Raw genomic sequence first — 27,751 nt, 5'->3', positions numbered from 1 at the left:
TCATAAAAGTTCAACATATTTTTAAACATAAACATTTAAAAATAATGCAGAAAAAGGCATTTTAGATTGTTCTTAGTTGATTAGACATCTATTTCAATTGAAATTTTTATGTTTTTTGAAAAAAGAAATGCCCCCTGATTTTGCGGGGACGACATTAAGGCCGTTGCAAATATTTTTTGAAGTTTATGTCCCTCGACTCTGACCAAAGTCGAGGGGGGGGGGGGGGCAAAAAAATAAAAACGTATAAAAATTTAAATTACGAGCCATGATTACAACATTTTAATGAAAAAAGGGTTTTAAAATGCATTATACACCTGTCCAGTTGTTTAACCATCATCAGTTTCCAAAATATCTAAGTATTGACGAAAATTTTATTTTTAATTTTTGCGGAGCTTTGAAATTTCATGAAAATTCAAAACATGTTTAAACAAGCCCAAACATGCAAAATATGATTATCAATGCAGAAAAATGCATTTTAGATTGTTTTCAGTTGGTTAGACTTCTATTTTCATGGACATTTTGAAGTTTTTGGAATTTTGCCTTTTTGCCCCCTTATTTTTCAGACCAATTTGGAAGGGGGGGGGGCGACATAAACTTTGAAAAATATTTGCAACGGCCTAAATCTACGAAAAACTTTACTTCTCCTGTTTTATGTTTTTCTTGTTTCATTTTTAGTATTTTAATTTGCATTTATCTTGTTTAGTTATTTTTTTTTTTGTGGTATTTGGTCTTTTCTACCACCTCCTATCATTACATTTTGCCTATCTAATTTTTTCTTGTTTTTACAGTCACTTTTAAATTTTTTGCTTGTTTTTCACATTTTCTGCTATAAAATGGCACCATTATCATTTAAATTGTAAAAAAATGCGTAGAAGCATAGTATGGGACACTAGAAAAATACTGCATACTTCCTTTTACTTAAAATATACGAAATGTTAGTAAAAAACACAGCCAATGTTGACTCCTAAAAAAATTATATTTTTAAAAACATTGGCAAAGTCACATAAAACAAGTAAAACTTTCAACCAATATCTTTTCTAAAATTTTAAGAATTCTTCTTTCCAATGCTTTTTAAAGATCAAAATTGGTTGAAAAATTGATTTTTGGTGATTTTTTTTTAAATTGAAGCCCGTCTAAAGGCGGTGTTGGGTTGTAGAGGGTTAAACATGCTAGTAATGATTACCAACTCAAAAAATGCATTTTAAATTGTTTTCAGGTGATTGCACGTCTAATTTCATTGAAATTTTGACGTTTTTTTGATCATTTTTTGCTCTTTGATTTTCCGATTAGAAGGAAGGGCGACAGCGACATAAACTTCAAAAAATATTTGCAACGGCCTAATAAAAAGTAAAATAAAAAAAAATCGGGAAATTGTTTTCCGTGTAACCATTTTATGATAAGTTCTTATTATAACCTACAACTTGTCCTAAGACACCAAATCGATCAAAAAAACCCTTCTCCCCTCTCGAAAATCTGTAAGATATTTTCGAATTTTCACATTGCTATTTTGTATGAAAGGCTCGCCAAATTGTATGGAAAAAAGTTATTATGCAAAATGACTTTGTTTTGAAAAAGGGGAATTCATCGAGAATGTTTCATCCGAACTAAAAAATAACAAAATTGAAAATCACGAAAGGAATTGTGAAATTTTATAGAAGTACTCAGCCAAAATTCGAGAAAAAAAAAGTAAAAATGAACATAAAAGGCGACTGTAAAAAAAACTTCGAAATTTATATAAAAAGTTGAAAGTGTAAAAAATCCTAAAACAAGACAAGCTTAGTTTTCATAAAACAAAAGTTGTTCAAAATGATCTCCTAAACACGAAAAAATATGGGCAGTAAAGGGTTAATATTAGTATATTGATGCCCCTGTGCTCTCTTATGCTAACCAATAGAAATCCCAACAAGCTTTGTACGAGAGAGCACAGAGGCATCGATATAATGTTCTTAAATCTAAACGGAGATTCTTTTCTATTTTATTATTTAATTCTCGATGAAATTCTGTCTTATCGATTGTTCTACCTCGTTAAAAAAAATATTGCTATGTAAAAATAAAAGTTATGCAAAGTGCTAATTATCTTGAAGCTTTGTTCTATAAATAGGACAGATATACTCTTACAGTATATGCCTCAAACCGTCAAAATCAAAAAGAAAGTTCAAAGTTAGTCACCCAACCGGAGCCCCAAAACTGCCCCAAGTCGCGACCGCACACAACTGCTTCGGTAGCGGTTTTCCGCTCCGCACGTGACCTTTCTTGTGTCCGAAATTATCTATATGGAAGCAAACATCGGTGGCGCCTTCAAACCGATGCTAATTTTGGACCGCCGTTGTGGGTCAAAAATACATTTTTGTCAACACCGTGCGCTTATCGCTTGTCCCAAATGGGTAAAACCACACCACCCAATTGATGCGTGGGCGTGGGCGTCGTGTAGCGGTTATCGACGGGATTGTTTCCATGCGGCGCAAATGGGGTTGTGTGGGGGCCCTTTTTGTATGCAAAAATCGCGAACAACTACGAGTCAGTTCAAGTCAGGTGATTTCTTATGGAAAAAATTACACTACTTTGCAAATTACACGTGCTAAACGACCCTGTTAACAAGCGCTAGACGCGACCCTATTACCCATATTTGCATTTATCAAGTGCTGTTGCACCTTTACATCAGCTGATTACACTAGGTAGCAAAATCAGTGGGGTCCTATCCCAAATCACGATTTTCTGGAGCCAGTCGCACTCGAAAATTACATTTGAGAAGGGCGTAACCCGAACAGACGGTAATAACTAAATTCATGCCATTTCAATAACAAATACTGTTAAAATAACAGGAAGTGTTATGGAATATTCTTGCAAAATCCATGTTTGCATAAGAGTTCAATAACAGTTTATGTTATTATAACAAAATTAGTTATTGGTCTGATATTGATTGAAAGCCAGAAAAACTTGAGAATAACATTTTTTGTTATGGAAGAATACCTAAAATTGTTATTGGGATGATCGGATTAGTTGTTAAAATAACAAAAAATAATAACAAAGATTTGTTCGAAGAATAACTTAAAATGTTATTAGTCTGTTATTACAATAACAATCCAATAACAAAAAAATCATAACGGTGAATAACAAATCTCGATTAAATTTTCAAAAGGCCCTATCTGCATAGGAAACCCATGAGGGATAGGTTGTTTTGAAAATTTAATCTAGAAATCTTGTTATAAATAACATAAAATGTTATTCGCCTAATATTTTCAAATATCAAAAAATGTTATTCCAAAGTTATTTCCGTCTGCTCGGGAAGCGTTTAAAAAAAATTGTATTTCGTAATTTAAAAATTAAAATAAGGGCTTATGGGCTCTGGAAAAAAATACACTCGGAGAAAAATACACGCAACTTCCATAAGATTTTTCATTTTTTTTTTTTTGTCGTTCAAAATGTTTGAGGAAATGGCGTAAGTTGTCACAAAAAGACTTACAAAAAAGTCAAAGTAGTTATGTCACAGACATAACCGGAATGGCGTAGACTACGTAAAGTTTTATGATGTGGACATAGAGTTTTCCATATCTTAATTTTGAAGAATTAGCTAGATACTTGAAATACATTTACGGAATAAGATCGTAAATGGGAGATGGACCCCCCAACAAGACAGAACTTACACACTCCAGTCAACTCAATCGGACCGCAACTGCCATGTAACCATACTTTGAATGTGTTGGTAAATCTTTGACTAGAAAGCCTTATTTAAACAATGGAAACATCGAATGGAGGAGAGAAGAACGAAAAACGATTTTTTCGCGAACCGAATGAAAGTTTGGTAGCATAATGTGGGGGAGAGAGAGGGGTTGGGGGGGAGCAGCCTCAGAAAGCTGTGCAATCCGTCACCCCCGAAGACCAACACTAGCTCCTGAAAGGCATTTCACCGAACATCACGGGTGGGACGAGAGACGGGGAGTGAGGCAACTCCGAAGAGTTGGGAAATCCTCACCCCCTACCACGAAAGATCCAAACGGTCCGGCCATCGAGAGGCAACTGGCTGACGGTGACGACGAGAAGGCGATGCGCGCTTCTTTTGCAGTTCTGGTCCCTCTCTCTCCTGCTGCTGCTGCTCTGGGCTGAGCTTTCCTGCTGCTGCTGCCGGTCCGACGTCTGAGACGTGAATGATGGTCTGAAATCTGGCGCAGTTTCTTATATATGATTTCGGCCCGCTACTTCCCCTCCTTTTTCGCGACCGACACTCGGTCGCGTTGCTCGGATGATTTTCCCCTCAAAATAGGTACTTGACATTCCCGTCCGTGAGTGGGAAGCGCTCATTTTGCTTGCAAAATCTCTGCATTTTGAAAACATTTTAAAACATTCAATTGTTTCAATAGTTAAACTATTTTGCCAACAATGAAAGTTTTATAGCAAATTGCTGAATAATTTTCGAATCGAATGGAACCAAAATCGTGCCGATTCGATTTGAGGGAAGGAAGATATAAGCGATTGACGGATGACGCAATATTCCAGAGCCTTCGGCCCGGGTTTTTTGGAATGGCACCCCAGTACCTTCGACAAAGACGTAAGTCTACGTCAAAATGCAGGATAGTAAGTCTTTCCCAAAAAAAAAAATTAAAAAATCGTTTACTAAAACTGTTTTTTAAGTGGTCTAAACGTCAAAATATTCAAAAACCAAATGCGGAAATCGATTTTTCAGACAATTTTACTAAAGGGGTTACATTCATGGAGAAAATTAAAAAAAATCATATTTCAGAAAATTCACTAAAAAGATGATTTTCAAACACTCCTGAAAGTTTCATGAAGATATTTCGTGACTGAACTGATTAAGAGACGATTTAAGTTCACAATTTTGCCATGCTCAAAGCGAAATCTCAATATTGTGAACGTTTTTCTCTAAACACCGAGTTGATTTACGGGTGCCACGATATCTCGAGATGGGATGGATCAAATTGGCTGAGATTCGGGGTGAAGACTCCCAAGACATATCCCGTGTGCATGACGAAGCCTGATTTTGAAATTTAGCTTTTTTAAAAAATATAAAAATCAAAAACTGACGATTTTTTTATATGAGAAACATAAAAGTATATTTTTTTTAATCAAGTTTTTGAAAATTGGCCTTCGTCATGCACACAGAACCGGTTAAACGAGTCTTCACTAAAATGTTGAGCCGATTTGGTCAAAACAGTGTTGAGATATCGTGGCACCCGTTTTTTGAAACTGCTAACTTAAAATAACTATATATCGGCAATAGTATGTCCAAATGTCTTCATATTTATGTTTTTAATAGATGAAAATGTATATTTTAATGCCCTGCAAAAAGATTTAAAAAAAATTGAAATGTGTGCTCATACCAACCTCTGACATTTTTGACGATTTACATGTATGTAACCCCTTGAACATCTTTATATTGACCATTATCCTAAGTCAAAATTGCTCAATCTTGATCTTAATGATCTTTAAAATCACATAGCTACACTACATAAATAACTATGAAACATGCAGAAGGACTATTTTTTTGAAAGAATTTTGAAAAAATGTTTAAAAAAGGCAAACATATTTAAATTGATCTTATTTTTTGCCACGCGGTGTAATAGCACCCGGCATTATCTCCAGGTGGCGCTTGCAATTTGCCCAGCCTTGGCAGATTATTAATAGTTCCTACGACTAATCATCACTCTCGCGCAGGTATGCAACTTCACTTCACCCAAATCAATGGCCGTTTCCCCACCCTTGTCACGCCGCCGTAGAGCAGCACACCCGTAAAATTATGCAATAAACTGAAGTGGCACGTTAGCCCAGTTTGCGCCGCTTCCCAGTAATTGGACAATTTGCCACTACTGACCGGCATCATGACCCTCCCAACCCCCCCTTTCTCCATGGGATGGAATAAGATGGACTAGGGGCTTCACCGTGTGGGAGGAGACGTACGAGCGCGCACATACCTATAACTTAAGGTCAATTTAATTAAAGTTATTCTCTCACTGTTTGTGGCGTTGACACGTCCGCCGGCGACCAGCATTGGCGGGGCCCCCCTTCGTATTACACTGTTATTGCGATGTTGGCAGAGTTTAGCCAAGATTTAGATGGCGTCACATGGCGGCGCCGGGCAAGAGATGATGGGGGGCGCAGGTCGTGGTGAGCGATTGTGAGTGGGATCGGGTTGCAGAAAACGACGCCGAGATGTTACAGATTGTATTGACTCGGATTTCGCTGGCGCAATTGATCTTGATGTACTGACTAATGTTTTCTTTTTTTATTTCTCTTTTCAGGTGAGTGTGCCAAGCGATTCAAGACATCCAAAATGGCAAAATATTTGTGAGTACGTGTAACTTAAAACTTTTGACAAAAAATACAAAATATTTAAATTGAAGACTCCTCATGGCGATTCTAGGCAAACACTTTTTCTAACATTGAAATGTTTAATCAACATTCCCTATATCGATATTATTTTACATTCAGAAGGAATACTGATACATGAAATTAGATTATTGATTATTATATATCATACTGTTTTCCCGGGATAGCTTCTCATCATGTTCTGTTTCATTCTAAGCCATTTTGGATGAATCGGATACTTTATTTTGCGAGAATAGTATCAAGCTATTTCATCTATCTGAACCAAACTACCTGCTATGCATTCCAGAACAATACCGCAAAGGTCACTCACGCCGATACGCACGGGGACCGGCGTAATCTGGTTCAACGCAGTGCAACCTAATCCAGGAAGTCTTTTTTCCAACCTCCCTGGTTTTATTGACCTACAGAATCCGTATTGTAGGCAGTCGCTGGTGTTTGGATGACCTTCACACTGACTACCGCGTGTATGACATCGTGTTCTTCCTTATCACACCATTGTCACACACACGTTGTCTGTGCGGCATTCCGGTCCTCTCGCGTATCTGTTTCTGCACTCTCTTCCGAGTCCGGGCTGAAACACATGAAACAACAAGCTCGAAACAAGTTGAGGTTGCGTTTTCCGCTCTTTCCAGATGATAACAGAACGCTCGCAGTGCTGCAAGTGTACTCTGAAATGCTCTTCTCCTCGAGAGAACTGGTATATTGATGCGATTCGACCACCAACATCGGGCGTGCGATTTACGATGCGTAATAAAAAATCCTAGCACTGGGCGAGTGTGTGTACTAAATTTACAACCAAAGCAAACAACACCTCGCACTGCTGTGAGGAGGCTTCGCGGGTTGGCTTTTGTTTAGGAATTTCTGTGTAATCTAACGCCACTAGTACTAGGCGCCGCACTCGTATTCGTACCCCAAGTTCAGTGTTCCCAGAGTTCTTGTGCACTACCTCTGTCGGCGAGCAGCCGTTTGTTCGCTTCTTCACTGCCAAGGTGAAGGTCAGCGGCGCGGTAAAGTGGAGTGAAGTGGCGGGAAGCTATATTGAATGTATATACAATTTACTACGCATTAGTAGCACTTGAAACTGCCTCCTTATTGTGACGAATTAGTATAGTTTGCGCTGTTTAAGAAACGGTCATAATCAGAGCGTCAATCAACGAGCTCGATTTGGTTGAACAGCGCAAAGCCACACTTGCTGAAGCGCGAGTTCTATTGAATAAACGGTTTATTTGAGGCAATTCAGAATTCAGCGAATTCTGCACAATACCATCAAGTATGAACTAAATTTTGAGGAAAGAAATTGAGCTCAAAGGTCAAGTAAATTACGACTGAACGGCTCGTCATTCTGATACTATTCGTCTTTTGTGCCCGAAAATTAATATTACTTTCACAAAGTGAACCAACCACACCTTAAATGGCTACAGTTTGAGTGGATGTTCTCACGACATGTTTGGAATGTTTTAATAGTGGAATGAAATTGGTCAAGCTTCTTCGTTTGCCAAATTACCTAGAAAATTCTTTCAACAAAGGATTGTGCCTTAAGTAAAACATGTTATCGAACGTAGGTCTAAGCACTACGTTTATAACTTTAATAACCTTCCAATAACTATTCCTTAATTATTTTTTATTGGATAAAGCTTTACACTTCATACTCCAAGAAACCTTCCTAATTAAATTCTGGTTGGCACTATTTCACAGTTAATAGAATCACTCAAAAACACTTCATAAAAGATTCGACTTATCAAACTACTTAAGGGGCTACATACATGTAAATCGGCAAAAATGTCAGAGGTTGGTAGAGGCAGGGTATTGAAATATACATTTTCATCTGTTAACAAAATAAATTTGGAGACATTTGGTTGAAACGTTGTTGTTAGCATTTTCAAAAAACGGGTGCCACGATATGTCAACACTGCGTTGACCAAATCGGCTCAAAATTTTGGTGAAGACTCGTTGAACCAGTCCCGTGTTCATGACGAAGGCCGATTTTAAAAACCTTATTTAAAAAAAAATATATATTTTTCATATGAAAAATTTACAATTTTAGATTTTTGTATTTTTTTAAAAGGCAAAATTTTAAAATCGGGAAGTTTGACAGTCCGCTTTGCGCATGGCAAAATTTTGAGTTTAAATCTAGAGTTTTTTTTTTTCATTAGGTCCTATAAGGCTGGTACAAATATTTTTAAAAGTTTTTGTCACCCCCCCCCTTCAAAATTGGCCCGAAAAATCAGGGGGCAAAAAAAATATTTTTACAATAAACTTCAAAATTTCAATGAAAATTCAAGTGCAACCATCTGAAATCAAATTAAAATACATTCTCCTGCGTTTAAAATCATTTTTAGCATGTTTGGGTTTATTAAAAAATCTTAAGATTTTTTGAAAATTTTCGATGCAAAATCTTTTTTTTCGATACAATTTTTGTTTTTGTCAGATCTTAGATTTTTTGAAAACTAATGATTGCAAAACAACTGAACTAGTGTAAAATGCATTTTAAAACACTTTTTTCATTTAAATGTGAAGACTATGGCTTGTTATTTAAATTTTTATATTTTTTTATTTTTTTGCCCCCCCCTTGACCTTGGCCTGGGCCGAGGGACAAAAACTTTTTTAAATATTTGCATCGGCCTAAACATATGAAAGACAATAGTTTATTGGTCCTTTAAAAAAACTCAAGAAATCGTCTCTAACTCAGTTTATTCATGAAATATCTTCATGAATCTATCAGGAGTCAGGAGTTGATAGTCATCTTTTTAGTGAATTCAATATTTTTTTGTAATATGAAATTTTGTGATTTCTTACATATATGTAACCCCTTATCAGAGTTCCTTTCAAGTGGCGAAGCTACGGGAAGTACCTATTTAAGCGAAACAATTTCCATATTTCCATTTTTTTTTTTTTACTTCAAGCATTTTTTAACCTCAAGCTTAAATTATTACTAAGATTTGGATATATTTACCAAGTTAATTTAAATGGAATGCAAAAATCTGGACTTTTATGAAAGAATAATGTGTAAATTCTTTCAATTAAGAGTCCAAAAAACATTGCGGCATTGTTCACTAACTTCACTAACTAAAATAACTTTTTTAAATACCTTAAGATGTATTGTCAGTTGCAGTTCTATACATCATCATCAGAGTTGGTTTAACATTCATTGAGAAATTAAATTTTAATGTTTGAAGATGCGACAAATTCGTTCAATAAGTAGTATAAGCAATTCTGACTCAGAATTTCTGAGCACTTATTTCAATTTAAAATGTATGGGATGCCAGATTTACAGAAATTTCGACTTTTGTAGACATTTATAAAAAAGTTTTTTTTTATTTTGCCAGGGATTTTCGTGTCAAAAATCATCCTCTTGTGACTAGTGACCAGTTTCGGCAGCTTGCTTGCATTTGGAGACTTTTGCAGGCATTCTAAAACAAAAAAGGCAGATATTTATAAATTTCACCCGGCATCCCTGGGTGCCAATTTAAAAAAAAAGAAAAGGAAGGATATTTTGGCGCAGTTGTGACGGTTTCAAAAGAGTTATAGGAGCTTTTTTGTTTTGTATTATATTTTTTAAATAGTTTTTGACCTTATTAAGCACAAAAACACGTAATTATTTTTAAGATTTTAAAAGAAACATAGTCGGCGGCTAATCATTTGGAAAACTGAGTACTTCTTTAGATTTATTAGAATTGTCTCCTCAAATAAAATAAAAATACATTGATTTAAAAAAATGTTGTTTAACGTTTAACAAAAAACCTGAGGTTTACAGAAAAGGTACACGGAGAAAAAAGAGTTCCGAAAATCATGAACAAACGTAAAACTAAAAGGGAATCACGAACAAAGTGTTCAAAGTCCAGAATACGATTGGTTTATTTGGTTTATTGAACGTACGTTCGTTACGTTCGAATACACTCCAGAATTATACATCCAAATTTCTCTAGATGTTTTAAAAGATCGTTTTTTCTTTAAGTGTATTTTTTTGTATTGATAAAAACTTAAAAGTTTAAAAATTTGTAGACCAAAAATTCCTTCGAGAATCTACAAAACATTTTAAAACTAATTAAAACAGTTCTTGACGTAGTCGAGCGTCAACAGTCGCAAAGCCGATCCAAAAAATCAAAAAAAAAATCAAACCATCCACATTAACGACCCCCGGGTCTTTTGTGGTCTCTATTGCAAGTTTCTGCTCGAACCTAGGAGTCCGAAGGCTTGAATGGGGAGAGCACCCAAACCTCTTTCTACTCCAAGGAACCTTCCACCCCAGTGTTTGAACTGACGACCTTTGGATTGCGAGTCCAACCGCCGCCAGCGATTCCACCGGAGTAGGCTTGGTTTGGTGTGTTGTTTGTACTTATGGCATGGAGACGACTCCTACACCTGGAATGACTTAACGGCATAACAACCAAGGCCGGGACCGACATTTTACTTCCTCATCCGATGGAAGGTTGGAGCAGATGGGAATCGAACCCAGAATCATCCGCTTACAAAGCGGACAGCGTAACCATTCGGCCACGCACTTGCAGCCGATCCAATACGGTTCAATTTCGCGAAACGCAAGAATAAAGTAGGGGGCAAGGTAAATAAGGGTTTGACCAACTTTGCCTCTCTCTCTCGTTAATGGTCACATTAACGTCGTAGCCGTCGTCGCCGAGTAGTCTAGCCTGCTCTATACACACAGCAGCAGCGTCAGCAGAGAGAGAGAGAGAACCAGCTTAAAAAGGTCAAGTTTACCGGTCATTATGTCACAATATTTACGGGCGTGCTCCTTTCTTGATCCCCGCGAGCATGGCCGCTTAATGCAAGGATGTTCTTTTGTTTTTGTGCGGTATGTTTGAATTTGTTGTTGTTTTTAGGAATTTCTGGAATTTCAACTATTTTACTTGGTGCACTGAGTTAGAGTTAGATGCAATTGTTTCGACCTTTCCCCAAAACTTCAAGGACACACGAGTGCATGCACAAATCTCCCCCCTTTGATACAAATAGATTTTTATCACGAAAAGCGACACCTCGCTGCACAGGTATAGAAGAGGACAGGTGGCGCCAGACAAAACTTGAGCAAACACACCCAGTACGGCGTTATACATATGCATCGGTACACCTCACACAGGTGCTGTATCTGCTGACGTTTTAACTGCCTTTTTTTTCGCCGTGCAAAAGATGGCATGACATGATAACACTCCCAGTCTACGTCAGTAAAACGAGCCACTTTTAGTTCTGTACGGTACGGTATCGCGATGTTCTCCATATAAGGAGTGGCTCTAATTATTCAAGAATCCGACGGAATTAGTACAAAATTACGAAGATCACTCCAACTATTTGCTCACAAAGCTAGTCAACTGGAGAACCGTTCTTTGTACCTTCCAGCAGATCAGAACGGAACGCACAATACCCTTTGTCCGCAATCCTACAATAACGCGTGTACTGCAAATCCCACGCCGCTGGATCAACTCCGAACAACGAATCGCGCGGCCAATAAATATTCCACCTAATTAATCCCTCCATCATCGGCGGCGACGGATTGCGCGCTTTGCTCGACCAAGTGCCAACGCTTAATCATTGTTGGCAGCCCGAACGCCCTGCCCTGCCCTGCCCTGCCCCACCTCGCGGTGTCACCACACCCACGCGTCACGTCACGACGCCCACCTGTCCGCGCAGTCGGAATCGGTTGGAACGGAGGAAGATGTTAATCTGTGTTCGGGGCGGGAGGAAAAAAAGTACGCGTTGCAAACAAGTTGATCAATGGTTCTGGGATTAGTGTCTAATTGCTGCGATTAAACAGGGGAGATCGTTGAACTATTAAATATTCGTCAATCATTTTTCCGCGGTGTAGCAGGGACTGGCGATATCAATAGGATTGATGGATTGCGCGGTAAAGGAAGACCTCGCTAAATAGCATAAGAAAATAGAAATGAGAGCACACGAAGAATTCGAACAATGCAAAAAATCGTTATAACTCGCCTAAAGCAACGCTCTAGATTATTCTCCTTCCAAAAACCGTCCAATTACAAGCTAAACTTACTAGAGGATATCGTGGAGATTTTCTCTTATCCTGTTGAATAAAATGAGCTTCAACAATTCTCGTCTTCCAAATCCCGTATCCTTGTCCCTGGTGCATCAATCGGACCACGCACTGGACTCACAATTCAGAGGTCGCCGGTTCGAAATTTAGGGCACCACGAGTGTTCTAACTATGTTTTGATAGCACATTTTGGGTGTTACGAAATAGTTGTATTTAAGGATGCGCAACAAAAAATGTTACTTGGGTATAGATAAAAGGAAGACATTAGTAGTTGGTACTTGCAATAGTGTACGTCGGCTATAAAGTCAACTTCGTAAAAGGGGTGCTTATAAACGCAAAACTGCAAATCGACTGCTCGATTGCTTCCTCCTTATCTAAAGCGCCAATTGGCTGTCACACAGTTTGATACAACAACTAATTGGTTCTGGAGGGTAAGCAACTGCTCGAGACCGAGTGTGTGTGTGTCTGCTGCGAATGAAACAAGATCGGTCGCCCCCACAAAGTCAATAGCTAGTTCCCATCAAACGACGTCCTACGCATTTGCAAGTTAAACACACATGCCAACACTGACGAACGACGGAGACAGTTTATTTAATTATTACCATTAGGGGTTATTAGCACTTAACGACACAGAGTGGCATAAATCAAGTAGGAGATTGAACTACCTGTTGACACGGGTGTGTAACGGAAATTATTGATCAGTAATCTTATTAATGCATTGAGATACTTCTACTACTACTTTTGAAGTCATAATGATCATCTAGAAGCGACAAATGGTACCAAAAAAAAAACGTTCTACTCTCCAGCATGCCATCTGCATCCAGCTTGGCACTGCTGAAATAAATAACCTTTTAATAGCAAACACAACCGTCATTCCACATCCGCCTTCCAAACCCCATAGAGATCTCTCATGCTAAGCCGCACTCTGTGCAGCATCCATTCGTGCCGAGCGTTAACCCCTTCCATATCCTGGATTATGCTTTTTCCATAATAGTCACCGCAACTAACTAGCTAACTAGTTCACCAACGCTGAACGTAAACAATCATTTGGCTTCTATACCTTCCACAGCAGTTCTTCCGTCAAAAAATAAATCAACCTCCACGGTCAACCGCTACCCCTGTTTTGCTGTTCTAGACTGTGATGAATAACAAAAAATGTAATAATACCGACAACAAACCGGTAAATAAATACTTTTCGTGAAACTTTGTGCCCAACCGCGTGCGCGTACTAAGTAAACAATGTCATAAGTTACTTCGGATACTAGAGATGAAATCTCGCGGATCGCTTCCTCATTCGATTCCGTGCTCGTTAAAGGGACAATAACACCGGCGTGTAGGGTAAATTGGCAATCGTCGTAATCTGCGTACTGACTGCACCGGGAAGCCCCACAAACACCACCTGTCCCCATGATCGTGATGTTCTAAACTGTAGTAGAGAATACAACATCGACGCTTTGTTTATTTTATTGGCGCGTTACGATTGAACGCTGGGAACCGCCGCGCGTTCTAACCCAACAAACAAGCGCCGTCGGCGAACTCGTGTCGGAAACTCGAGAACGGCTTTAACTGCCGATTCGGAACGCCGATTAGCGTCAACCAAAATGGATCATTTTGGAATACCAATATGGGTTGGGAAGGTGGGGTGCGCTTTCCAAATCCACTAATCACTCGCTAATACCAAGCGGGCTTAAAAACGAATACCACACGAAAACGGGAGGGGACGACCTAACCGAGAACAAGTGGTCGGGCGGACCCAGATTAGGACGACCTACTAGTATTTAGAACACTTGAGAGAGAGAGAGAGAGAGAGAGAGAGAGAGAGAGAGAGAGAGAGAGAGCGGAGCGCGTGTGCGATTTAGTATGGTGACCGGCAAAAATATATAAATCTCTTGATTATCGTCTGACGGTCGACGACTACGACGCAATTTGTCTGCGCTGACGTTGACTTTCGGTTTAACGGTCGTGACGCGATTCGACCAATTGGGGGCCGGAAGAAGTTTCAGTAGATGAGAGTATTAGAAGGTTGTAAACGGTCTCAATAATCAGTAGTACTGAGAGATTCTTTGTTTTGGTAAGAACTTCAAATAGTTTGTCTTTATATCTCGGATTACTTCGCAACGTCTTAAGCTGTATGTCCTGCAAGATGATCTTTGTTCGACAATAACTTATCTTATTAGGATGTAACAAAAATGAATTTGTTGATCAGTCATGTCAGTTACATCCTAGTATGTCATAGTGCAAGTACTGGATCGGTGACCAAAGTCATAGGCATTAAGATTCTGCTAACCCAAAGGGACTCTCAAATGGGCATTCCTCGCGCAGAAACCTGTCCCAGAGTCCCTTTGTTATGATGCAGCGTCGCCGGCAGGTTGTTTGTCGCGCTTGACCGCCACTATAAATAGTAATCTGCCGGTTATTTATAGGTTCCCTCTAGTATGTATTTCATCGAATGCCAACCCAAGAAACGTTGATGGGGCCCCTCTGTACAAGATACTTTCGTACCGTTTACGGCCATCATCATCTTCATCCTCGTCGGCGACGGCGTCTTGCGAGATTACAGCCTAGAACCTGCTCCGCCACCAGTTCCGAGAGGGTCGATTCTGACCGTAGCCAGTTCGGGCCAGTTGAGATGTCGCCGGCGGCGGCGGTAGCCGAGCCGATCAAAGTTCGAACTAATTAAAACTACACCGGAGAGCGAGATAGCTAGAAGATGGCAGTGGATTTGTGACCGGCTTGTTGGTCGCGTCTTCAAGTGTAAATAAACAAGCTGTCAGTTCGCACGTAAACAAGAATCCGTTCTGCCGTCAAGGGAGAAAGTGGTTCATCCTTCACGCGGAGGGTGATAAAACCTGTAATCTTTACGAGAGCGAAAGTGTGATGCTTACTTTCTTTACTTTGTTTACCTTGTAAGTGGTTGAGTTGGACAAAACAAACCCTTCTTGGTCAATGACGAAAATGCCTACAAAGTATCGTAAATTTACATGAACAAGATCATGAACAACCTAGAGTCTTGTCATTGACGACACTGTGATCCCTGCTGCGTCTGCTGTGTAATTGATACATCTGTGTGGGCAACCCGTTGACTTTGCTGCGTTGAATTGGTGAAAACATAGTTTTAAATTCATGGTAGGGTATTTTAACCATTTTTTTTTTTTTTTTTTTTTTAGTAGACCTTCTAAACAGCAAAAAATCCGATGGTAAAATCGCATGCAAAAGCATGCACATCACCTTCGTCAAAATAAACACTTAATATTACACACTGCATGTACAATTTTTGCAAACACAAAAAAAAGTTGCAACCGACGGGATTCAAACCCAGCACCAACAGTAAGGGCTGGCGCCTTAGCCCACTCGGCCATCAGACCGATGAAAAGCTGAAAGGATAAACGCATATATGAGCTTGACATTTCGGTCAAGTAGGTTTCTCATACTGATGGGCTACATATTTCAGGGTGTAAAATCACATCAAATTGCATAAAATAATGCAATATTTATTTTACACCCAGGCTTTTTTACACGCAGCTGAATTACTACTTTTTTAGCTGTGATAGTAGAGTTTTTTTTTCACAAATTTTCAATATTTTATGCACTTTTTCATAACCCTTTGTACAAAACAATAGAATCTAAAGTCTTTTGAACAATTTTGACTATTTGTTTCATCAGTTATTTGTTTTTGAGCAGAAAAATAGCCATTTAAAAAAAAGTTGTTTTTGCCTGTAATGGACCCTCTTTTCCTATAGTGGACCCGGGTCCATAATCCGATTGTGGGCCTGGGTCCACTTTAGGCAAATTGTTATTTTTATACCAAATTTACCAGATATTTGATTTTTTGGTGCATGGTGTAGGTCTAATGATAGATATAATGAATAAAATATGGATTTTGTTCACTTTTCATCATAAACAAATATGTTTTGTTAACAAATTTGGCTTTAAACAACAACAAATCTAACAGACATTTAAACACATTTATTTCCGAAAAATATCAGAGAAAACGTTTCGAAAACCACTGTAAACATAAAAATAATTAAAAAAAAGTAATGTTGATGCTAATTTTTCCATATTAATAACATAAATGGTTGACCGAAACTAAACAATAGATTTGTTTACAGTTGCTGATAAAACCACGCATGTTTATTTAAAAAAAAAAAGTTTTGTTATTGATTTATTATTAAAAATATCATTTCAAACTGCAATTATGATGCTTCAGTTAAGTACAATTAACTATAGTTTTGATTAATTACAAATTCTTACGGCTTCAGCATTTTTGGTACTTTTAACATGAAAACAGCTATTTTTATACTGATAATTGAAAAAAATATGCGTTTAGGTTGATTACAACAAGCATTTATTGTATGTTTATGAGAAACTTTTGCTTAAATGCACAGTTTTCTTCATTTTTGAGGGTTAAATATCAGGGGTCCACTTTTGATAAAGTTTGGATATTGGACCCCCCTATTTTTTGCTTGAAAATGAGCGGATCTTCGCTTTATTTTAGTAAAGTTCCTTAAACTTACATTATTTCGACTTGCTGAAGTTAAATGATTAGTCAAAAAATGATTGGATAGTTAATTAAATCATAAAATATAAATGCAGTTTTGTTGAGAAAATACTTTCAAATGTCGAACTCAAAACACTTATTTTGGTGAAAAGGAAAATTCAATGTCAGTCAACATTGTTTTAAATGATGCTGAACATGCCAAATAAATGATTTGTAGACAACAACACGCTTGAAATTGTGATTTTATTGAATTTTTAATCAAAAATCAGAGGGTCCACTATAGGAAAGGGGTCCACTAATGGATAACGTACCTTAGTCGAATCCTTTCGAATCCTCTCTCAAGAATGCAGTAGAATCGTTCGTTACGTGAAGTAACTTACGCATCAAGAGATTCATTGACTGACTCTCGACTGATTTGCTACAATAAACGAGCTGTCGAATCAAAAACTGGGTTTAGAATGGCTAAATTCAACTTAACCAATCAGTCGCCGTGCCTTTCAAGCAGCGCTGCTAAGAAAAAAGAAATATTGCCGATTTTGGTATATTGCCAGTGTTTAAAAATCCATTTTAAGCGAATATTGGTTATCTTATGTATAGGTATTAGTTATCAAGTAATTTATTTATTAAAAAAAAGTCTAAAGTGTACTTTTTCAACTAAGACAGATCAAAACAAATATATTTAACAAATTAGCCGAATTATGCTTAATGATTAATATGACAAAAGTGTCACACACAAAATGCGGTAAACACCCGGCTTGCATAAACAAGCTGTCCATCCGGGAATGGCAACAATGTGCGGTTTCTGGGGTGAGAGAGAGTCCTTGAATCCGCGAAATTGTCTGTCCAAATTGCTACACACCGCCCGAGTATTAGAAGAGCTGATTACGTCCACGGCACACATCCCACGGGACTCGCCAAGAAACGCAACGCGGACAGATGACAGACGCCACCACCGCCGTTGTTGAGTGAGCAGAACCAAAACATGTTTGGCCCCGCCATATTTTTAGACACGTATGTCTTTCTTTGGCCGCACCACAGGATATCACCGTCGGTCGGTCGCGAACTGTCTCCCCTTGTGGGACAAGTGTTGATCCGCTTTCTGTGTGACTGTGTGTGGTCATTCATTAATTTGACTTAATTACCCCCATCAAAATGTTAGCTTGAATAGAGCCGGGAAGTACGACAACGGCGGAACATGTAGGGTAAAGGCTTGGATTTTAAAATTGAGGAGAATTATAAAACTACAATTTTTCACTAAAAATTATCTCAAATTAGAAAAATGCAAACAAGCTTGAAACTAGTTCGAAAAAGTTCTTTATTGTACCAAGTTCAAGGTTAAAGTACAAACTTAACTCACTCACCCTTGCTAAAAAAATGGCGAAAAATCTCTTTCATCGCGGTCATTTTTCTTGTTCTGCTGGTGCTGCTGGCGCCAATGATTGATGTCGATCACATTTGGATGAAGTGTCCGGGTGCGAGAATGAGTTGTGGCACTTGAGTGAACTGTTTTTCATCGCCAGGTGGACGAAGCAACGCTGCGCTGCATTAATGCGGCAGAAAAAAATCAATTTGGCCCGGTTTTTGGGGAGGATTTTCCCCCTTTTCTGCGCCTTCTGGTTAGAATGAACTATTTTGTTCAAATAAGCTTCTTTTTTAATGAAAAAAATATTATTTTAAATTTTATTTCGCTTTATTTAAAATAAATATATAACAAAATATTATTTGACGGTATATTTCGAGAAATTTCAAGAATCTATCCAAAAGTTTAAGTTCTAATAATATGAGAATGTATCTAAAATTGATTAAAAATGGTATCATTTTTATAATTAGTCTGGAACACACGATTTGAAAAATTATTGTAATTTTTATTGGGAAAAACTTTTTTCAATATTTGTACCAGCATACGCATTATTTAAAAAATATAAAGAAAATATGAAGCAAAAAAACCTAAGATTTAAAAACAGGAATTCACTGATTCAATCGTTTACTCATTCATTGACTCATACACTCACTCAATCACTCACCTATTCACGTACTCGCTTATTCTACAAAATCGACAAATCACTCACTTAAAAATAAAAGATAAAAATAACTTCATCTTCTTCGAACACTTTCTCACTCATTCTTTCACTTAATCACTCGCTCACTCATTCACTGATTCACTCGCTCACTCATTCACTCGCTAACTTATTGACTCAATCACTAACCGACTTATGCTCATGTTGGACGTTTTACCGACGATCGTTTCGCCGAATGAAAAAAAATGACAGAAAATGAATTGTGAAGATAAATCAGTAGTTTAAAAAATAAAATAAAAATATTTGAGCAGTTCTCTACGAAATTGGTCTTTTTTTAATTTTAATTTTTGTATTTTTTAATCCGGTTGAAACTTTTATGGTGCTTTCGGTATGCCCCCAATGAAGCCATTTTGCATCATTAGTTTGTCCATATATTTTTCCTTACAAATTTGGCAGCTGTCCATACCAAAATGATGTATGAAAATTCAAAAATCTGTATCTTTTGAAGGAATATTTTGATCGATTTGGTGTATTCGGCAAAGTTGTGATTTGGATAAGGACTACAATGAAAAAAAAAAAGATACACGGTAAAAAAAAATTGGTGATTTTTTATTTAACTTTTTGTCACTAAAACTTGATTTGCAAAAAAAAAACACTGTTTTTATTTTTTTATTTTTTGATATGTTTTAGGGGACATCAAATGCCAACTTTTCAGAAATTTCCAGGTTGTGCAAAAAATCTTTGACCGAGTTATGATTTTTTTTATCAATACTGATTTTTTCAAAAAATCGCAATAATTTTTCCACTTTATTTTTTGATGTAAAATCAAATTTGCAATCAAAAAGTACTCTAGGGAAATTTTGATAAAGTGCACCGTTTTCAAGTTAAAGCCATTTTTTGGTAACTTTTTTGAAAATAGTCGCAGTTATTAACTTTTTTTTAATTAGTTCACTTTTGAAAAAATATTTTTGAAAAGCTGTGAAAATTCTCTATATTTTGCCATGCTTTAAACCTTTGCATGGCAAAATATAGAGAATTTTCACAGCTTTTCAAACATATTTTTAATATTTAATACATTTAATACATTTAATACAGGAAAATTGATGTTTTCTAAGTCTCACCCAAACAACCCACCATTTTCTAACGTCGATATCTCAGCAACTAATGATCCGATTTTCAATGTTAAAATATGAAACATTCGTGAAATTTTCCGATCTTTTCGAAAACAATATTTTCAAAAAAATTAAATCAAGACTAACATTTCAAAAGGTGCAAATATTCAATATAACGCCCTATGAATAATTTAAAAAGAAGATTTATTTATGAATGCTTTTACTTTTTTTTGCGTGAGCAGCTCCTTAAAAAAAGGCAACATTCTTGAAATGACTTTCGGCGAAATGTCCATTCGGCGAAACGACTTTCGACGTAATGTACCAGATTCCAAATAAACACCTCATTGCTCAAGCATTAAGTAACTACTTTATCCTTTCTGGATCCGATCCAAATCCTTTCGATTTTGCCTCCCTGAATTGAACTTTTTTTTCACTCATCCCGAACGGTTGTCCTGCAACCTTGTGCGACTGACATAACGTTTGGTTACGTGTCACCCCGGCAGTTTTTTGGCAATACGAAAAAAAACTGGGACAAAAACATGCAGCTCTATCTTTCCTTTGGCCTCAGAAGTTGAGAACTTACTTCCAACATTAGTGGCAGGCTGTTTTTTTGTGTGTGTCTTTTGCCGTTTCTTGGTCTGAGTTTGTTTTATGTGTGTGGTCCGGTCATCACCAGGGCAATAAATCACCGTTTTTGCCGCGCCGCCAGACTGTAAAGTGTTTGACTGGTGAAACTGTGTCAAGCCTTTCTAAGCTGGTGCTCTGTTGGTTATGTTCTGTTACACTTTAATTAGGGTTTTTACAATTTATTACTGTGACGGAAGAAAAATATCTTACAAAAGTGTTCCGTTACCTAGAATTGAACCAGAGCTCTTTGATTACCATTCTTGCCGTTTACCTCTGCGCCATAACGGTTAGTGACATCAGAGTAGCAAAAAGCACACATATCTACAACACAAAGCCTGCTTTGCGCAGTTTTGGTCGAATAGTGGCAAGTACTGCATAACGAAGCGCAACCGATGGTACATGACATTAGTTGTCCCACTTCTCCCGTTTGGGTGCACAATTTCGGGGCCAGTCACCTCACTACCAACCGGCGGCGATGATACCGCGAATTCTGGGTGCGTTAATGAACGTGAGCGTGTGTTTCAGAAGAACATGACACCTAATTAAAAATTGTGCATGCATCGCCGGTGCCCAAAATTTTCCGCTGACATAACACTGTCGTCAACGCGTATGAGCTGTATGACATCGAAAACTTTCCCAATTCTGAAGAGTTGTTTGTTTGTTGGTTTGTTTGTCTGGGTTGCCCTTCTTCATCCTTCATCATTGGATCGAACACCCTTGACACAAGCACACTCACACAGACACGTCAGTACACGTCTCTGTTACGACCGTGATGTCTCAGATGTCAATAGAATTCCAATCGTAAAAGAAAGTAAGCAATAGAATACACTCTCGGAGTGGCGCATATACGGAGTCCTGTGTGTACCTCCTAATTTTGCCTCCAACTTATTTAAGGCAAAACATGTTGTCTTGTCACAATGCGCCAAGAAAAAGGGAGGCATCAGACGAAATACTGGATAAAAAAAAGCCGAGCTTCTTCAAGGCAACTACGTGATGTTGGGGAATCTAATGGGCCTTCTGCACATCTCGTATTCGGTGGAGAAATTTTTGGAGAAGGGTTTGTTCGCAATGCTCTCTAAGGATTTGAAGAAATGTTTGTTTCTGGTTGAGGGATTTGTATTCAAATATAATCTAAAATGAAAATTCAGTATGCAGTCAAGTTCCGGAATATAATCCAAATCCAAATTCTTTCATTTACACTATTTTTCAGCTCAAATGATCAACAATGCATTTGAAAAATAACATTAAATTACTCAAAAACTGCATGCCTAAAAAAAAATCTAAAAAGTTCAGAAAAAAATGAAAGGGGTAGTACCGCCCCACCGTCATCGAAAGGGACTTTGGATTTGTGATCAGGACCCAACATTGCCCCGTAGAGCAAAGTTCCACGGAAATCGAAGACTTTTTGCGATTTCGCTATTTTAAAATTCACATAAGACAAGTATACTTGTGTTAGCAGTGCTCCCAGTAGATCGTCCAATTTCCCGTCCCGGGAAAAAAAATCCCGGAAATTCACGGGATTCCCGAAAAAAAAATTCTCGAAATTCACGAAATACAAGCGGTAGTATACATTTTCCTACCTTTTTGACATCAATATTTTGAAATCATACAAAAACTAATACCTAATTAGAGTACCTGATTTGATTTTATTCATTTCAATCTACTGTTCATATTGAACTAATCAGCTTATCTGTAAATTTCATGTCAAAGTTTAATTCAGATAATATTTATTTCTGAAGCAACAACTAGAAATATTGTTTGCTTATATGTTGAGCAACAAAAATTACGCTATTATGGAATGAATATTAACTATTTTATTTTTGACAACCTATTTTAACGATTTTTTTTTGTTATACCATTTGAAAACAATATATTTACCTCTTCTGGCCAAGATCAAAATTGAGATTTGTTTAACATTTTTGTTTACCAAATTGGATGTAAATTTAATTGATATAATTAAATTGTTCAAAAGGGGTTGTGCGAGAAGAATTTGTTTAAAAGTATTCGAGAAATTATAATTTTAAGTTATTAATTTATGAAACACGACAGCTACCAAGGGCGTAAGTGGGTTAAATACGAAAATATATCGTTTGATTTCAACCATTTTTACACTATTAAAATTATTTTAATCTAATTAATTTATTAATGAAATAAATGAAATCATGAAAAATCATTAAAAAACAATTTTGTTTCATATGAAAATTACCCAAAGAATGCAACCATATTTCAAAAAGTCGCTTCAAATATTTGAAAACTTTGAGTTGTGATTTCATGAAATAGTGTTTAAGTAAAAAAACGCTAGAAATTAAATTTTTTAGGCAAATTTAATGATTATCTATTCATACTTGTTCTGGAATAAGTCATACGCCATTGAAAAAAATATGTCTGCATTATTTTTTTTTTCGCTTCATCTTTATGGTCACTGAGACATATTTAGAAGCAATTTTATGGTTTTGGAGCATAAATTTTCACAGTCCAAACACTTAAATATAAAAAAATACTTCTCAACCAAAAAAACTAATTTTTTTTATACGGCGTGATCTGAAAGACAGCTTAAAAAATTAGAAAACTTACGTATTTTCTCAAAGTTGCATGATTTTTTACAAGCAGTCAAGCCATCAATTGATCCTTACACTCATTTTGACCATTAAAGTTGCTGTTCTATACAATTTTGTGGCAAAATCATAAACAGAATCAGAATAATTTTCGTTAAATTTCAAATTTCCCGGGAATTCCCGGGAAATTTGTTGAAAATTTCCCGTTTCCCGGAAAAATTGGACGCTCTAGCTCCCAGTAACATCGTAAAATTCAAAAATAGCTCCAAAATATTTCTTATAAAAACGATTTTGGTCTATTCAAAAAAGGTCTGATTTTGGTATGTGAACTTATTACGTTCAACATTCTGATTTATTCAATTTATTTTGAATGATGGGAAAAAATTAAGATCTGACAACCCTGCCTGAAGTTTTACACACTTAAAACAAAATTCATTTATCATTAAATCGTGATATCGTATCTATAAAAATTATTTCTTTTATTACCTTTCTTTAATATTTAAAAAAGTATTTAATTACATTTCAATGCAACATAAAGTGTGATGATCTGGCAACACTCTCATTATACTTAATTTTCATTCATATATCTTTTCAAAGCCGGATATAAATTTGGAAGAAAATTACTATATGAGCTGCATTTTTGTTCAACGTAGGATAAGGTAATTGCTACTATTGCTAAACCGTTCCGATGAGTCATGATGGTAAATGATCTGGCAACACTGCTATTGAGAATCGCTGATGAAAGACACCTTGATAGTCTCTGTCCTGTTACAAATGAGTTAGGGAAAAATGCACTACATATATTCTAATTTATACATTATTGTTATGATAGTCCTCTTAAAATCGGTGATATTTTATTAGTTCAGTTTTGTTTCTTAAATTTAACAAATAAAATTTAAATAAAAAGGAAACCTGAAGTCTCACGTATTTGGTTGATATTCAAGTTACAATTTGATTTGTTTGTTCTGTCAAATATTTTTGTATTATTTTATTTAGCCAAGTTCTATTTTTTGTATTTATTTATCGAGATGCACCTCTACAGAGTTTTCAAGCATTGTTTCTTCTTGAACAAAAAAAAGAAATAAAATTGATGGAATTGTTAGCAAACTTTCATCTTATGAAATCTAATCCAACACAGACGCAGACAAGCATTTTTCTTGCCAATATAAATAATTGCAAGTGCAGCCGAAAATGTAGTACTAAAATGTAAGCGGACAGCCCTACTCTGTTGCGTTTACCGCAGAGAAGATTCTGTGAATGGATCACATTTAACATAATCTGCAGTGGAGAAAGGATGCGTGGACACCGTAGTAAATGCTTTATGATTTATTGCAAAGAACTATAAATAGAAAACAATCGTGAAATTTAAAAAAAAATTCTCCAAAAATCAGATTTACTTTGCATTTTTTGAAAAAAATTGCTTTTATTATGTGTTGAACATTCCGTGAGAGAAAAAAAAATCCTTAAATTAAAATTTTAACATTTCCCAAAGACACACCTCTCGTGCCCGATGTAACACAAATCCACCCAAGCGAAAGGGGTCACATCAGCAACTCAAAGAAGACTATATAGGCACCGACAGCAGAGCCACCAAGGAATATCCTCCGAAAAAAAAACCCTGCCAGAAAACGCCATCATTCGAACTGACTTGATTTATACTGCATTGAGGCAGCCTACGGGCAAATTGCTTTTGGGATGTCTTTTTCGTCAGCCGCGATGCCACAGCAGCAGCAGCCACCCAAAAATGTTCAAAGGCTTGTCCGTCTGGTTGCCTACCCTGCAGGCGGCGCCGCCACATATTTCTGAAGCCTAATTTTTCCCTCTATGTGTTCTTCGGGAAATTAATGTCGATTTTTATTTGTTTCTTTTTTTTGTCTTGCAGGTCGAACAGCGCGATGTCCCTGGCATCGACTGTGCACATCTGGCGATGGACACCGAGGAAGGTGTCGAGGTTGTCTGGAACGAAGTACAGTTTTCCGAGAGGAAGAACTTCAAATCTCAAGAAGAAAAAATACAACTAGTATTCGAAAACCTTACACAGTTAGAGCATCCAAATATAGTCAAATTTCATCGTTATTGGACGGATACGCATAACGATAAGCCTAGGGTGAGTGCGCGCTTTATGGATTTTCTCGTAAATCATCACACAGTTTTTTTTTTACTGACGATTTGACCTTTTCCACAGGTAATATTTATAACGGAATATATGTCCTCTGGCTCCCTGAAGCAGTTTCTTAAGCGTACCAAGAAAAACGTTAAGAAGCTACCACTGCAAGCATGGAAGCGGTGGTGTACTCAAATTTTATCAGCACTTAGGTAAGTAAAAAGTTTAGAAACAACAAGTTGAAAATTGTAATTTGTAAATTAATAGTTTTCTCACGAAATTTTACTTAAGCCAATATGTAAACATAAAATTACATAGAATAGATGACAATTTCACAGGTTTCCATGTAAAATTACATTGTTATCTATGTTGTCTCCATTCTTACACATTAATTCAAGTAAAATTACATAAAATAGAGGTAAATTTACACCTTCAAATTTTCAACTCGCCGTATGTTCTTCACTGTTGAACAATTTCTAATCATTTGGCCTTCTTTTCTTTTTCCAGTTATTTGCATTCCTGTTCGCCGCCAGTAATTCACGGCAACTTAACCTGTGATACAATATTTATTCAACATAATGGTCTAGTTAAAATTGGTAGTGTAGCTCCAGATGCCATTCATCATCATGTAAAAACATGTAGGGATAATATGAAAAATATGCATTTTTTAGCACCAGAGTATGGAAGTGAGTATTTCAAATCTTTCACCATTTTCTCAAATCCTTACTGAACTACCCCAAAAATCTTCAACCAGCCGCCGCATCGACGACCGCCATCGACATCTACTCGTTTGGCATCTGTGCGCTGGAGATGGCCGCGCTCGAGATCCAGGGCAACGGCGATTCGGGTACGCTAGTCACGGAGGAGCAAATCAAACGCACTGTCGAGAGTCTTGAGGATGCCCAGCAGAAGGACTTCATCATCAAGTGCCTCAGTCATGACCCTGCCAAAAGGCCTACCGCCCGCGAGCTGCTGTTTCACCCGCTGCTGTTCGAGGTGCACCCGCTGAAGCTGCTGGCCGCGCACTGTCTGGTGAACACGTCGTGTGAGTATCAACGGGAGAGGGAGTGAAGAAGGGGGAAGACGATTGGAACGAATCTTTTTTTTTCCTCTGGAGGCATCGTTGACGAATTTTAACAGTTCAAATTACAGTAGAAAAAAAATTAACAAAATTCAAAAGATGTTTTATAAGAAAATTTCAAAGATTTCATTGAGCAATTCTCAGCGATGGAAGAATCTTCAGTGAAAATGTTCCATTGAGCATTCCACGAAAGAGAAAAAACGAGAAGAAATCGCTATTTTTCGCGAGATATCGGTTTTTCGAAAAACGCTTGACCCATTTTTCGTCGTGATGACGTTTTGTTACCGATCGTATATTTTGAGCCAAATAGTTCTACTTGGCATGTCTCGAAAAATTCTAAATATTCTAAAATAAATACAAAAACTCCGTACGATAAGGCCACTCTTCATATGAAAAGGACTGAAATTTAAGGGGTGTCTTTGGGACAGTTATTGCAGATAGAAAGGGGAAAATTTTGGCTTGGTTGAGTATTAGGGTGGTTCGCGTTGCAGGTGATTAAGTAAATGTGGAATATTTCTGGATGTTTTCCCACATTCCACAGTGTTCGGAGTGGCAAAATTTAGTGGAATAAATTGATAACTCCTTTGTTTGACGTCCTAGCCAAATGGTGTCTTCGGAAGAGTTGTTGTACTTGATAACGGCTATCTTTTGAAGTTATTGACATACAGGGTGACGACCTTCCAGGGTGTCAACCAAAAACTAACTTTGTTGGATGACGTTGTAGGGCTTTGGTGTCTTCCGCAAAATTGTAGAGAAGAAAATTTCACAAAGTTTGTCGAAGGCGCCAAATTTGTAGCTCTTAATCTACTCGAGATATACGCCATTTTTGCAAAAATGGTCCAAAAAAGCACTTTTTCGGTGATAACTTAAAATGTTAGCATGTTAGCGGCCTACTATGTTCTAAAGAGTTGTTTATGACATAAAATTACACATCTTTGCCGAAGACAGCAAAATGTTTGGAGCCTTTATTGAGGAGTTTTAACTATTTTAAGTGATTTTAAGCCTATTTTTAAGTTGCTATGTTTTCAAGATGGCTCATTTTGGCGCAAAACCGAACAATGCATCTTAAAGTACACACTTTCAACTACTTTTCCTGAAAATATCTCCGTGTCTATCGGTGTCTATTTTTAGTTATCTCAATTAGAACTTGAGGGTTTTTAATCAATTTATTTATAATTTTTAATTGGAATATTATTGAAAACGTGGTAATAATCGGTAAATTGAAGGGTAAACTGATCGATTTTTATTTATTTTAAGCATAAACAATGTATTTCCCATAAAAATAAAGCACTCCATTCACAAATCTAGAGTTTTTATAGGACCTTTTCCAAAAAAACTCTAAAATATTCATTTGAATCTTGTTTGCTCCGCTAGGAGACTTTTAGCGGATTGCAGACTGGAACCAGATTT

The 27,751-nt window shown here is 37.0% G+C and overlaps 1 protein-coding gene across 3 annotated transcripts in view; it reads left to right on the top strand.

The window, feature by feature from the left end:
• The window catches only part of LOC120429865 (nuclear receptor-binding protein homolog), a 74,802-nt gene that overhangs the window by 38,528 nt on the left and 8,523 nt on the right, over positions 1-27,751 (top strand). For all 3 annotated transcript variants that reach the window (XM_039594941.2, XM_039594939.2, XM_039594942.2), the window contains exons 3-6: positions 25,039-25,263; positions 25,342-25,472; positions 25,768-25,946; positions 26,015-26,305. In XM_039594941.2, the coding sequence (XP_039450875.1) occupies positions 25,039-25,263; positions 25,342-25,472; positions 25,768-25,946; positions 26,015-26,305 (826 nt within the window). The remainder of the gene's footprint in view (positions 1-25,038; positions 25,264-25,341; positions 25,473-25,767; positions 25,947-26,014; positions 26,306-27,751) is intronic.

Source organism: Culex pipiens, unplaced genomic scaffold (genome assembly GCF_016801865.2).
Source record: "Culex pipiens pallens isolate TS unplaced genomic scaffold, TS_CPP_V2 Cpp_Un0015, whole genome shotgun sequence".
In the NCBI taxonomy this organism is placed as follows: Eukaryota; Metazoa; Arthropoda; class Insecta; order Diptera; family Culicidae; genus Culex; species Culex pipiens.
Note: the sequence above shows the minus strand (reverse complement) of the source record. Positions and strands in the feature narration are given on the sequence as shown.